Source organism: Trichosurus vulpecula, chromosome 2 (genome assembly GCF_011100635.1).
Source record: "Trichosurus vulpecula isolate mTriVul1 chromosome 2, mTriVul1.pri, whole genome shotgun sequence".
In the NCBI taxonomy this organism is placed as follows: domain Eukaryota; kingdom Metazoa; phylum Chordata; class Mammalia; order Diprotodontia; family Phalangeridae; genus Trichosurus; species Trichosurus vulpecula.
Window position 1 is genome coordinate 225,782,914 of NC_050574.1, and position 14,564 is coordinate 225,797,477.

The window sequence follows — 14,564 nt, forward strand, 5'->3', positions numbered from 1 at the left end:
ATAGGACAAAATAACACATTTGGCCCAAAGTAAGCATTTTTAAATGAGCATTTAAGGCCCTCCACAATTTGATCTCCAAACTACCTCTCCAACCTTATTACTCACCATCATGTTCTCTTATATTCTGGTCAAAATGGACACACTCTTCCCTCATTTTGTCCTGCTGAGATGCAAGGCTAGAAAGCACTTGTCCTCCTAAACTCTGACTAACATCCTCCTCCTTTCAAGGCAGCGTGGGTACCATCTCCTCCATGAAACCCTTCTTGATTTTCTCAGCTGAAAGTAATCTCTATCCTCAAATTTTATGAGGACTTTTTCTGGAACTCTCCCTCATGACATTCTCTTTTGTACTATATTTGCATATCTATATAGATTGTATATTCCTTAAGAGCAGAAATCAAGGAATTTTTTTTATCTTTGTTGCCCTGGAATCTTGCTTATAGTATAGGCTCTTAATATTTGCTGAAATTAATACCATAGTTCAAAGAAAGATGTCATAAACACAGACGGCACTCAAAATTAGGATGATGAAAAAAATGTGGCTCTGTGGTTATCTTGATTCCTGCTGGTTATGTTTTTTCTACTTTTAACTGTTGTCAAAACTACTGGTTTACTATTCAGAGGCTAAGAACCCATCTGATTCACCAGAGGGTATCTGTCTTCTAATTTCTGAGTCTGATTACTAACATTGTGACCAACATACATACAGGGAGGGTAGAAACATATTGCACTTGTTGCAGAAACAGCACGTCACAGTTTTCTGGAGTCAGAGAAGCAATGACCTGCAGAGTGCCAAGAAGCGAGGCTGCATTCCCACAAGCTACCAAGGCCACAGCTAACAACCAAGAAAACAATTGCTTTCATTGTTATTACTCATTGAAGCCAGGTCCTACTAGTGCCAAGAGTTACAAATGATGCTAGAGAAAAATCACTTTCCTTGGGGTTTTTTCCTTTTTTCTTTCTCCCTTAAGTGTTTTTTCCCTAACCCTCCCAATCTATTTTAATTTGATTTTAAGAGAAAGATAAAGTGTAAACAGTCTTAGGTTTGGCTCAGAAGGGTGAAAAAGTCTTCTCATTCACAAGAAGTATTGTGCTTGACTTCTACAGGAGGCAGTTAACTAATTAACTCATTAAATTAAAGGCAATTACTTGGCAAATTCAGTGGGTGTTTTGTCTGAGGAATGGCAGTCTAAGACTAGTAAGTAAAGAGCTGAAAAATCCATGCATGTACTTGGACATACATACATGGTCCTTAAATAAATAATCACAGCTGACATTTACAAACATTACAGATTTTTAATACCACAATAAGCCTATGAGTCAAGTAGGACAAGATTCATCCTCAAACTTATTTTACACATAAGAAAACTGAGGCTCACAGTTGTTAATCAATTTGCTTGAACATTAAAAGAATGGATTCAAAAGTCAATAATTGGGGCAGCTAGGTGGTGCAGTGAGTACAGCACCAACCCTGGAGTCAGGAGCACCTGAATTCAAATCCAGCCTCAGATACTTGACACACTTACTAGCTGTGTGACCTTGGGCGAGTCACTTAACCCCAATTGCACTTTCTTCTCCCCTCCAAAAAAAAAAAGTCAATAAACCCTTATTAAGAGTCTATTTTGTGCCAGACATTGAGCCAAGTGATCCAGATACAAATAAAGGAGAAAAACAGTCCCTACCCTCAAGGACCTCACAATCTAATGGAGGAAGACAACACTTAAAAAGAAGATGTGGGAAGAGGGAGGAAGGGATATAAAGGTACCCATCACTGGAGTGCAATAAAGTACAGAGAAGTACAGGCAGGTGGGAAATTATGAAATGGCTGCCTTGGGGCCCTTTCTAAATAGAAGATCTGGGAGGAGTTCTCCAATATCTTTAATCAGAGAGAAGGAGGGTCTTCAGGGGCAGAAGATGTGAAGACCAGTTAGAAGATTTTTGCAATAATCCAGGCAAAAGATAACAAGGACCTATACCAGTGAAGTTGTATGATTAGAGGGAAGGAGAATTATGAAGGATATTGTGAAGGTAGAAATGACAAGATTTAGCAGCAGATTGGATGTGTGGGCTGAGTGCAAAAAGAGCTGAAGATGACACTAGGATTGCAAAGGTGATGCCCACAACACTAATAGGAAAGTTAGGAAGAGGCAAAGGTATGGGGGAAAGATAATGAGTCCAGTTTTGGACATGTTCAGTTCAAGAGATGTCCAAGATGTACTTGGTGATGGAGGATTGGAGGTCAGGAAAGAAATGAGAGATGGATACATAGAGCTGGGAGTCAATCATCTACATAGAAATGATCATTCAATCCATGAGAGCTGATGAAACATCAAGCCAGATAGTACAGAGGGAGAAAGAGTGGGGAGGAGACTCAAAATAAGGCCTTGGGAAACACCCAATTAGTAATCCTGATCTGGATGAAGATATAGCAAAGGAGACTAAGGGATGGTCAGACAAGCAGAAAATCAGGAGAGAATAATATCCTGAGGAGAGACTAACAGTTCAGAAAAGGCCATTAAGAAATCATTGTGCTTGACTTCTCAATGAGTGGGGAGAGAGGAGGGAGAGAATTTGGAATTCAAAACTTGAAAAAAAGAATGTTAAAATTGTTTTCACATGTAATTGGGAAAAAATTAAATGTTAAATTAAAAAAAGGTAGAAATCACTGGTGACTTTGGAGTGAGAATTAGATTAAGACAAAAGAAAAGAAAATAGTTGAAACAACCCAGGATAATTGATGATACTTAATCATTAAATTAATTTCAATTCTACAAGCATGTGTTATACTCCTATCATGTGCCTGGCACTGGGCACACCAAAAAAAAAAAAAAAAGAGGCAAAACCAGTCTTTGTCATTGAGGAGCTTACATTTTACTGTAATGTAGGTGATAAAATATTAGGAAAATAAGCTATCATACTTAAGTAGCCTTCATGCCTCCAATGTGGCTCTTTTCCCACTACGAATATTTTATAATGACAATACAACTTCTTACTAGGAAATAGAACATAGTTTAACTTTAGGTAAACATCTGGATTATTTTACTGACTCTCCCTTAAATGAATCAAAGTGATTCAAATTCTACAAATGGAATGAGATAAGAAAAAGTGTCTGGGGGCCTGCCTCTCCCAGGCCAACCAACAATGAGTTTCAATAATTCAATAGTATGCAAATGATTTAGCATTAGTGTAATAATAATATCCAGTTTGATTCCAACCAGCTTCAAAAGACTGCAGTGATAGTGAACTCAAATGATTATGGAAACAATTCATATAAACTTAAATATACTTTAATTTCTAAGTCAATCACTTGCTATTTCAAAGATGCCTTCTTAAGAGCTAGGAATCTTAAATGGGCACCAAGTCAAGGACAAATGAAAGACAATCCCAGTGTGAAGGCAGCACTGGTATAAAAATAGTGGAGAGGATATTTCTTGGTCAAACTTTTCGAATGTAATTCAATCATTTTTCAGGCAAAAGTGTACATGCTCTGACAAACAATTCAAAACTAAAAAAAAAAAAAGATATGTTTGTATAGGTGACAGAAAAACCTAATTCTGAAGCTTGAAAATTAGATTGATTTCTTTTAGATAATATTGGTACATTAAGTCTAAGTAGTTGCTTATAAAAAAAAATAAAAAGGTAAATATCACATGCAAATATGTGGTGATAAGAACAAGTCACTTCCAGTTCCAATGAGGTCATGATATCTGGCAACAGTCCAACACATCAAGACCTTGATTACCCAAGTAAACTGATTTGGCAAATTGCCTAAATTTATCAGTTATTGAATCTGGTCTTAAATGACCTTGGGATTTACAAAACAATTATCACAAGCTAAGCTTAGGGACTGAACCTAACAATCCATATATAATCTTAAACCACATCTGTGTAAGAAACAAAATGAAAATTAAATCCAAGTAATGTGAATGTTTAGGAGTCAAAGTTCATGGAACCTTTGTTTAAGTGCTGTAAACAAACTACAGGCACATTTTTTTTTCTCTCAGATTTATGGGAAAAGTTTTTTGAATGGAAAAAAATAACTGCCAATGCCTAAAGAGAAGAATTCAAATCTGGGGCATATACTATGACTGATTAGTTTCTTCAGGTTTCCTAATATGCCTGAGGAAAGAACTTCCTTTAAAAATATGCATACAATAAACATAACCATATATCCAAAAACAATACTTCTGAGCAAAAATTGGGAAAATATTCCCAGAGATCAATATTTCTTAATATTTCTAATGGAAAGGCCTCTTCACTGGAAACATAAAGCATATACTGTAAAAACTACATTTCTCCCATTCATTGAAAGGCAGCATTGTCCAATGAACAATGGAGACCAAGTCAGAAAACTTGTACAAAGTAATTAATTTCTCTGGTCCCATTTCCTCATCTGAAATTGGGAATACCACAACATTCTCTGCTCACCCAACAGAGGTGTCAGGATTAAATGAGATAACGTAAGTGAAAGTAATCTGGAAACTCTAAAGAACCAAACCAGAGTAAGAGTTTAAAACATATTAATGGGCAAGATAGCCAATAACTCTCTCTGTATCTGTGTATCTGTCTCTTCTTATTGGGCTTACTAAACAAATGGGAAGAGCTATTCTAATACTTTTCTTTGTTTTCAAAAAAAGGTTTCTTGGGTTTGGCATCACTCAGCTCACTAGGGAGATAAGTCCTGACTGGCCTAGGTAAAGTTCCCTGCTTTTCCAGCGTGCAACTGTAACATGAGCACAAACTATTGCATGACTTTGTTTCACCTGAGAACTTATTTGCTTCTTAACATCATTTCGATTTCAACAGCGAAATTATGACAATATCAATAGGGCGTGGTAACAAAATAGCTAACTGCTGTGTATTTCATATAAAGCAATGTATACATGACCAGACACCAAAAACAGGTACAGCATGTACTGAGTCAAGAATTGAACACACAAAGCTATTCCCTCCTGATGGTCATTCCCCCTTTCCTGGGCTCTATTTCCAACAGAAGCCAAATTTAGGCAGGAATGTATGCCCTTTAGCAGCATGGCATACTCTTTGCACAATCGGTTATGAGCAAAGCAGGCCTACAAAACTTTTCTAAGGCTATAATACATAGGTCATCCTGTTTCAATCTTCTGGTCTCTTTGAAACATGAAAATATAAGTTATACTGTAAAAAATATTCTAACAAGAAGCAGTAAATGCCAAACCTATTCAGCCACACAGATCAAGAAAGACAATTCATATTAGCAGAAATTTTAAAAATTATGCAAAGATCCTCACATGCATTAACATTAATATCATTTCACGCATAATTTCTATGATTTTTCTTGTACATTTTACACATATATCACAAACATACATATATATGCATATACATTTGTACATACACACACACATGCACACGAAACCAGGACTATTATACCACACTCTTGTTCTGTACAAATAAAATCCACAAAGAAACTTAACGTCTCTAAACAAGCTGACCTATTTGCTACTCTGAAAATTCATTCCATCTCCTATCTCTGTTTTTGTACAGACTCTTTCTCCAGGCCTGGAATGTACTCCTTCCTTACCTCTGCCTCTCAAAATCCCTTGCTATCTTGAAAGCTCTACTCAAAAGCTACCTCCTGTATGAGGCTATTCCTGATCCTTCCCTCCAGCCTCCATTTCTACCTCCCTTCCCCCCCCCAAAATTACCTAATCTTAAATTCTGCATATATCCTGTATTTACTTACATGTGTATTTGCTGTGTCCCTTGATAGACTGTATGCTCCTTACGGACAGGGACTGTTTTATGTTTGTATTTCAATCCCTAGAACCAAGCCGAGTGCCTGAACATAGCAGGCAATTAACAAATGCTGTTTGCTTGATTCATTTATTCATTCATTCATTCATTTTCCTTTGAAATATATATACGTTTTGTATTGTTCACTTTATGGAAGCTTACTGCCAAATTACTATATATACTGCTTTCCCAAAAAAGGAAAAGTGGGGAGGGGTTGTTAATTTCACTTGTTAATCAATGAAATTAGCTGCTGGTATACATAATACACAAATTCTGAAAATATTTTCCCCCCAAGATCCTTGAAAAGGAAAATGGTGACCATGGTGAGTAACTAGAACTAGAAGGGTTTCTAGGGCAGATTAAGTTGAATAATTAATCTGCATTGTTCCCAAAATAAACATTCAATTTCTCAGTCTAGGTAACCATGGGAACATACAAGGAGAATGTGTATGTATATACACGTGTGTGTGTGTGTGTGTATCTGGCCAATTCCTGGCTCTTGACAACCAAGGTAAAGCTCATAAGGACCTGTGAAGCTTAGACATTGGTAAGAAATAGATCAGCCTGAATAACCACCAAAATTTCTGATTAAAAGCAGCCTTTTCTTGGCAAGAAGAAGGGGGAAGGTATGCAGACTCCCATTTTTAGTTAAAAAAATATTCCTCCTTCAGGGGCCATAAGCTGGTACTCCTTGAAGTATATCAAAAGCAAGAAGTTCTCCAGCTCATGAAAGCAGCCACATCCTTGAAAGACCAGCCAATGCTGGTAGAGACTCTGACACATATAACAGGAAGGATGCAGTTTGGCAGAACAGAAAAGGAACAGGATTTCAATCCATTATCAGGTTCACACTCTTTAGCTATTCAAAATTTACCCTCTGCTAGCACAGTCTAAGAACCCAGCCTTTGGGAGCCCAGCATCTTGATTTTGCAATGAAGCACTCTAGTATATCCATCTTCATAAATACATGCATACATATATGCAGTTATGTGCATATACACATATTTACTAGGTTCAAGTATCTCAGTGTGGTCTGACTATCTAAGCAAAACAACAGCCTAATACAATTGAGAGAAAAAAGTTACCTTGTCTTAGAATCAGTGTGCAATTCAATAGCAGAAGACTCCTAAGGATGCTAACCTAGGACCAGCTCAAGAATGGGAAAAGGTAACAACGGTGAGGAAAATCCAAGGAAACAGAAGTACTCCAGTTGACTCAAATTAGGCGATCATCCATGAGGAAAAACAAAAATAATTAGTTCAGGCACCAAAGAGGAGGAAATATCTCCAACTTCAAAAATAAGGCATTTTCTAATGAATACCTCCCCAGAAATGATCACCTGCCTCCATTTAGTGCTATGTTGGTATTATTTTCCTTACTCATTGCATTGGTAATAGGGAGACTAAAAATATATTCAGACCAGTTATTTAGCCCTACTATCATTTTTAACTCCCTTTATGTTGTAGCATACAGAAATATGTAGACTTGGAATAATGGGCACTTACCCCCCAATTCTCATTTCTTTTGATACTAAGTAGCATTAAGTCTTTCAGTTAAAGAGGATGAAAAATACCATTTATAAAAATTTTATTTTACTAAAAATAGTTTCTGATAATTTTAGTAAATAAACACATAACAATTCTACAAACTACAATCTTTAAATTATCAAAGAGAGTCTTGAAGGTTCTTACTATCTTCCATCCTACCTGCCCCCCACCTTTTGCTACCATATACTGTAAATGGAACAAAAAGCAAGTCAGTGAGAGTTATGGATGAGAAAGAAGCAATAAACCAAGAAACAACCTTAAGGATAACAACAGTACATTTTTACATAACAATTAGCTTAGAAATTATTGCACAGGTGACCTGGATAGACATTAATACATTTATTGCCCCCTCAGGCCAAAGATCTGGGAGATAGATTGGTTATGGGGATGAGGAATGCTAGTAGATACCATTAATGATATTTGTGAACACAGAAAATCTGGTCCCTTCAGATGCTAAAAGCTAATGAAATACAGCAAGGCAGAATGATAGAGTGGAAAGCACACTGGACTTTGCATTAGGAAACCCAGGTTCAAATCTGGCCTGACCGTAATGTGCTCTCAAGTCCTACAATTCATCATCTTACCTCTCAGAGCTTCATTTTTTTTCATCTATAAAATGGGGAAAATAATACTTTCACTACCTCATTGGATTTTTGTGATGAGCACTACATAAATATGAATAAGTATTGTTGTATATTGCTTCATATTGATACAGTATTTTATATAACAATTAATAATCAGAATGAAAGGGACCTCAGACATCAAGTCCCAAAGACAAGAAAACCAAAGCTCTGAAAGGTCAAATGACTTACCCAAGGTAACACAGCCAGATACTTTGTGACAGAAACAGAACTGGAACTCAGATTTCATGACTTTCCATAAGCATACTTATCACTCTCCTGCATCTGCCTCTTAGAAAAATGATTTTACACAATTCCATTGACAATGTGCACTAATAGTCTTGAAATACTAATACTTATCTACCCAAATAAAATATGACATCTTATCCCTGCAAGAATTTAGGCAGATATCATCAGAATTAGGCAAAATTAGGTAGCCCCAAAGAAGAGCTTTTGGTAGAACTATTTAAAATTTATTTATTAAATTAAAATTTAAAAGTAAGCCTTTATTCTGTATAAAGTCATTCAAGTGATTCTAAACCTAGTCTGCTACCAAGAATCCTCTCAAAAATCCAACCACTCAGTAGATAATAGGATAATCTATTATCTTGATCTTCAATTCTTCTCATTCTGTACTCTCTCCTTTTAATTTCATGGGTTCAACTCTTGTATGTACAAATCTCTACCTCCAACTTCACTCCCTCAGTTTCATGTTTCCATGACATGAGGAATACATTTGACAACTGAAACCTGAAATGTTAAAAATAAATTAACAATAATAATAACAGTTCACATTTTTGTGTTCTAATGACAAGCCCAAAAAACAGGCAATACATTTTATAAATTAAGAAAATGAAGATAATAGAGGTGAAGTGACTTGTCCAAGGTCAAACTGCTCATTAGTAGCAACTGGGTATTCAACCCAGATCTTTTAACTTTAGGGCCAATGTTCTTTCCACTACAATACAGCTGCTTCAGGACTCCCTCTTGTCCTCTCACCTTCCTGAAAGTTTGTTTTTTTTTTCACTTCTTTCTCTCCTTTTCATCTTGTGCTTCCTCACTATCAATCCAGGTACTAAGTTCCATAAATTTAAAAAATCAAATGTTAAAGTTGAAAGGTGCCTTACAAATTATCTAATCCATTCTCCTCCCTTTACAGATCAGGAAACTGAGCTTCAGATTTTTTACTTGCCTAAGTTCACATAACAAATCAGTCAGTCATGAAGTCATAAGTGGAACCCAAGACTCCTGTTTCCCAGGCCTGTGCTCTTTCCACCCTAAGAATGCCCAGGGCACTTTAAACAGGAAACTTTACAATGCCTCAGGATTTATCCCTCTCTTTCCATTTCCACAGACAGACTTCTTCCAGATTTGTGTAGCCTCTTACCTGCATTATTACAATAGAGAGTCTGGTAGGTGGTCATCCTTTCTCCCTCCACGTTCTTCCCTCTTTAATCCATTACATACACAGCTGCTGTTATGAATAGCTTTCTATAAACCCAATTTTCTTTACATCCTCTTTAAGAATCTACAGGTCATCTTCGCTTTTTCATATACAAAGTCCTCTGCCTAGTATTCAAGGCTACTACGCAGTGCAACACCATTTATGTTAAATCTTTTGATATCAGGGTTTGTTCTAATAGCTTTGTAACAAGTATCACCTCTGCATTTTGCCAACAATCTCCCATCCCATACCTTCCTAACCTCATCTCAGCATTCCACAAGATGGCTGTTGTCCTCTAGCCAAACCAGCTGTTTGCTGTCCTCTCCATTCAACTCTTTGTCCTTGGAAACACTCTTCTTCCTGACCTGCATACAATTACTGTCCCTCAAGATGTGGTTAAAAACTCATATCCTACGGTAAAAAGAATTCTAGATTTAGAGTTTTAGGACCTCAGTTCAGTTCCTTTTCCTGCAACTTACTCCCTGTGACCAAGCAAGTTTTTGACCTTGAATGTTCATTCCAGCTCAAAATATGTGATTCTAACCACATCCTGTATTACCCCACTCTGATTCACCTTTAGGTACAAAAGGATACAAAATAACACAGTAAGTATGTATTTTTATTTTTCACTTACTGACATGTTACTTTGCAACTGTCCTCAAGGCAGTTCAAGTAAATATTCTGAAATGTCCTATGCTGTAATCTCCTTGTAGAGAGCTTGGCCTCTAAGAATGCATCTACCAACAGTAAGTGCTCAAAAGAAACTTATTGAGTTCTGCCTTACTACTTTTTGGTGAGGGGCAGAAGGGAAGAGTGTCCAGATGAGATTTTATCAGGGTGGAGAATATCCTTCACAGGTGCAAATTAGCAACTTGTCTACTATAAAGTTTTAATCTGAAAAGATATTTTATATTATGATTATATTGTTCAGTTGGATCTGACTCTCATTACCCCCAAATGTGGCTTGCCATTTCCTTCTCCAGCTCATTTTATAGATCAGGAAACTAAGGCAAACAGGGTTAAGTGACTTGCCCAGGGTCACACAGTTAGTGAGTGGCCAGATTTGAATTCAGAAAGAGAAGTCTTTCTGACTCCATGTCAGGCACTCTATCCACTGTGCCACGTGAAAGGATATTAAGGTGCCAAAATTCTATATCTAAAATATTCAATTTAATGTTGATAAAAGTTACATGAAGGGAGAAAAAAGTCTCTATTAATCAGAAAGGATTCAGTTGATTTCTCAGATATACAAAGGTTTATAAAATATATCTGGTAACTTCATCTGGCAAACAAATATAATGGTGTGAACAACCGTCAATGGCTGGAAGATGTTCAATAGTTTTAAGAATATTTATTATGAACTAAGATTTTTAAACTACAAATAAAGTCTAACATTTCTATTGCACTCATTGACATTATTAATATTTAGTTGGAAGTTACATCTATTATTAGACATTTCTAAAACCTAGGCAGAATAACCTTGTTTATTTAATCTCGATTTATTTATCAAATCTCAACATTAATACATATATGTATTTCAATTAGTCTACAGTACACTTACACATAATAAGCAAGCCATGTCTCCCATTTTTTTAAAGTCACATCTTTTAACTACAAAATATATATGAACCTATTACTGTTTCTACATATCTGCATATTCATATATCTACAGGACTTAACAGGACCACTTCATTTTACTGACAAACAGAAAGTTTAAGTGTCTTGCCTGGGGTCACAAGAGTAGGCAAAAGCTGGGGCAAGAACTCTGGTTTCTTGACTCCCATCGCCATGTCTACAGATCACAACAACTTAGAGAAAGCTCTTACAACATTCAACACTCATTCACCAAATTTTAAGCAAATGCCTACTACATGCTAGCAGCAGGCACATGCTAAGTGCTAAGGAAACCAAAAGGAAAAGAAAAACAGAAGACTACAGTAAAACACAAACTCGGCTTATCTCACTTTCAGTTCTTTGTCTAAAGAATACCTTCCTGTACAAAGAACTTCTGAAACATAAGAAAGGAAAGTAAAACAAAACACACACACACAGACACACACACAGACGCACAGACACAGAGACACAGAGACACAGACACAGACACAGACACACACACCCCTAAGTTAAAAAAAAAAGGTCAGAGCCAAGGTCATTAGTCCTGAAGTCTGAGCAAACTTCAAGATTGCTATATATTGTGGAATGTCCTTTAAAGAATTCTACAAAGGCACATTTTGATACAAAGATAACAATAAGAAATTGTTTCTAAAAGCAGAAATATCAATGAACCCAGAGTAAACAAAAAAGTTATAAATTATCAACTTAGTAACAAGGTGCATTTCTTATTTCATTAAGGCAAGGATTACTTACGATCAAGAAAACCATTACAAACTTCCAAGGGAGAAAGAATTTCAGCTACTATATAACATTAATTATTCTTTTAAGAGAATGAACACAAGCAAATTCTATAACTAGGTGGTAGGAAAACTGGAAATTCTTTTATTCCCTTTCCCTGAGGTCTCTGTATATACAGCTCTGAAAAAAATGTAGAAGATGTTTAATGAGATTTTTCTACTATGTCTGAAAAGCAGAACCACAGAATGCATTGTTCACCTCTTTTTGAAAAACAATAGGCCATTTTTGAAAGTTAAGGCCTAACCATGGCTCCATGTGAATCCCAATTAAAAGTATGACACATAAACAAGTTTACCTGAAGGAATATGTTTCTTAACTCATGAGGATCACCTCGTTTGGTTGTCTGCACCTATAAGGCCAAAAAGAAAAAAAAAAGGCTGGTTAATGCTTCACTAGAGACATTTACTACAATCTAAGCAGGTAAGAGTTTACTTTCAGACAATCAATACGCTTATCTCCTTAATAAGCGTATTTAGTTTAAATTCAAAACAAAATAAAAAGACACCAGCTGTAGATTACAGCTGTCACGTGGAATGGCTGTGACCTGAAGGGCAGAAGGATAACATAGTGTGAAAAACTGGAGGAAGCTGCAAATTGAACATACAGTGCTTCTGTAACAGGAAAGGTAGGTACTAAGATTAATTAGTTACTTTTCTTCCCATTCTGCTAGCAATACAGTAGCAAACGCCCACCTCCACACCAAGAGGCCGGTAAGGGGTCAGCAACAGAGAAGTCAAAATGCCCAAGTTAAACTCATGGCCTACCAGCCTTCCCAGTGGAAAACGATCCTACTTAAAACATGATGCCGGTGAAATGAAATAAAAAATTGTCTTCCTTCTACTTCCATTTAAGACTGTGGCAGCATTCTCAAAAGCTTTCAACTCTGCAACCTGCACTGCTAATACCAATCTAGGCCCCTGTTTACTGAACTAACGCCCCTAATTACTGCATTAAGGTCCCTAATCACAAAATATCCATTCCCTTCCCCCTTCTATAAGTCCTCCCCCCACCACCTTGGCCTGACATGCAACTTCCTCCCACCCTCTTTCCGCCACAATTTCCTCAGGCTCAGGGGTGTATGCCCCCGAATCCACCCCCTTGGCAGGGTGCCCGAACCAGATTCATGGTCCACACAAGACCCTCAAATTCCCTGTCCCTCCTCCTCCCCTCCCCCAGACAGGCATCTTCTCCTCCCAACCCATGCACAGCTTCCCCCCCGACCCAGGAGCTGGAAACCCGAAATGCGTTTAGCGGAGAGCGAAGCAAAAAAGGAAATGCGAAAAGAGAAGAAATTAAAAAAAAAAAAAAAAAAAGCTCCGGTAACATTTCCTATGCCATAAGCAGCAGCAGATAGTTGGAGTCACCTTGACCGCCATGCTGTGCTCGGAAGCCGGGAGCGAGCGAGTGAACGAGCCAGCGAGTAGAGCTGTCAGGGTGCGCGCGCGCCGCCTCCCTGGCTCAAGGCGCGCGCGCCCCCATGCAAATGAACCCTGGGAGGACTAGGGCTCGGACCCCGCTGGGCAGGGGGCTGTCCAGGTGTTGGGTCGGTAGGTCAGGAATAGAGCGCTCAGACCCGACAAACTCAGGCCGGAGGGTAGCAAGCTAGAAACTGAGCTGAGTTTGCGGCTTAGGGACCCAGAAGCCGCCGCCACTACCACGGAGAAAGCCCCGGTTTTCCTTGGGCCTCTTAGTGGGTGTGGTTTTGCACACTGACTCCGGCAAGGCTTGGGTTCCTACCTTCGAGTCCTTTAATCCCGACATTGGGCCAGATTCTGAAAGGTTACAGAACACTACTTAGTGTTGTAACTAAGTAGTGTAATAACACAATAAATAAAAATTATAAATAATACTGATAACAAAGATTCAGTATTGTTTATATTAGGAAGGATTTTAAAGCAAAATGAAAAGATTTGATGAATGTTTTTCGGACTGGAGTAGGGCTGGGCTCCTCGTCTGGGAAAATCCAATTACCTTTTGAACCTTTTACTATTATAAGGTCCTATTAGCAATATCGCCCCTCCTCCCCTCCTTTCCAGGACTCAGCCTGTGTCCAGTGAGTACAGATAGTCTAGAAGCAACCTCAAAGTCCATTCCCCATCCAACTTAGAAAACAGATGTGCATTCACTTTCAGCTTCAGCTCCTCGATTTTTATTAAATTAAGATTTTCGTTGTCTCTTTATAGCTTGAAAAGATTTGCATTCCTCCCTCCACCACACCCTGACCATATGATAACCGATATATACCTTTAATTGTCTAAAGATTACTGCAGCTTTATAAAATCAAAAAAATTACAAAGTGGAAAGGAAGATCACAGGTCATGTGGTCCAAGCACTCCCTAAACAAGAGTACCATCTACATTGTCTACAACATACTTGACAGTCAATCATCCAGACTCTACTAGAAAATCTTTAATGATAAGGAATTCTCCCACCTTCTGAGATTTTATTCTACTTTTGGAAAACTTAAGCTGTTAGGAACTTTTCTTTATCTTGAATCAAAACCTGCCTCTCTGCAACTTGTACTCATTACTTCTAGTTCTGACTTCCCGGACCAAGCAGAACATATCTAAAATCCCTCTGTATGTCAGCCCTTCAGACTTCATTTCTCCCGCCTCATACTCTTGCTAGCTGTGGGACAGCTGGCAAATTATTTTACCTCTCTGCTCCTCAGTTTCTTCATTTGTAAAATGGGCACTATAATACCCCTCATTCCTAATGGTGTTGTTGTGAGGCTCAAGTGACATAATGTATATTTTTGTAAACTTT

At 37.6% G+C, this 14,564-nt stretch overlaps 1 protein-coding gene across 1 annotated transcript in view; it reads right to left on the minus strand.

Annotated features, from left to right (window-relative positions):
* SLC25A12 (solute carrier family 25 member 12) overlaps positions 1 to 13,409 on the minus strand; it is a 121,718-nt gene extending 108,309 nt beyond the window's left edge. The window contains exons 1-2 of the mRNA XM_036746647.1: positions 13,163 to 13,409; positions 12,094 to 12,147 (exon numbers count right to left, since the gene is read on the minus strand). Coding sequence (XP_036602542.1) covers positions 12,094 to 12,147; positions 13,163 to 13,174 — 66 coding nt within the window. The 5' untranslated portion in view covers positions 13,175 to 13,409. The remainder of the gene's footprint in view (positions 1 to 12,093; positions 12,148 to 13,162) is intronic.
* Positions 13,410 to 14,564: the final 1,155 nt, after the last annotated feature.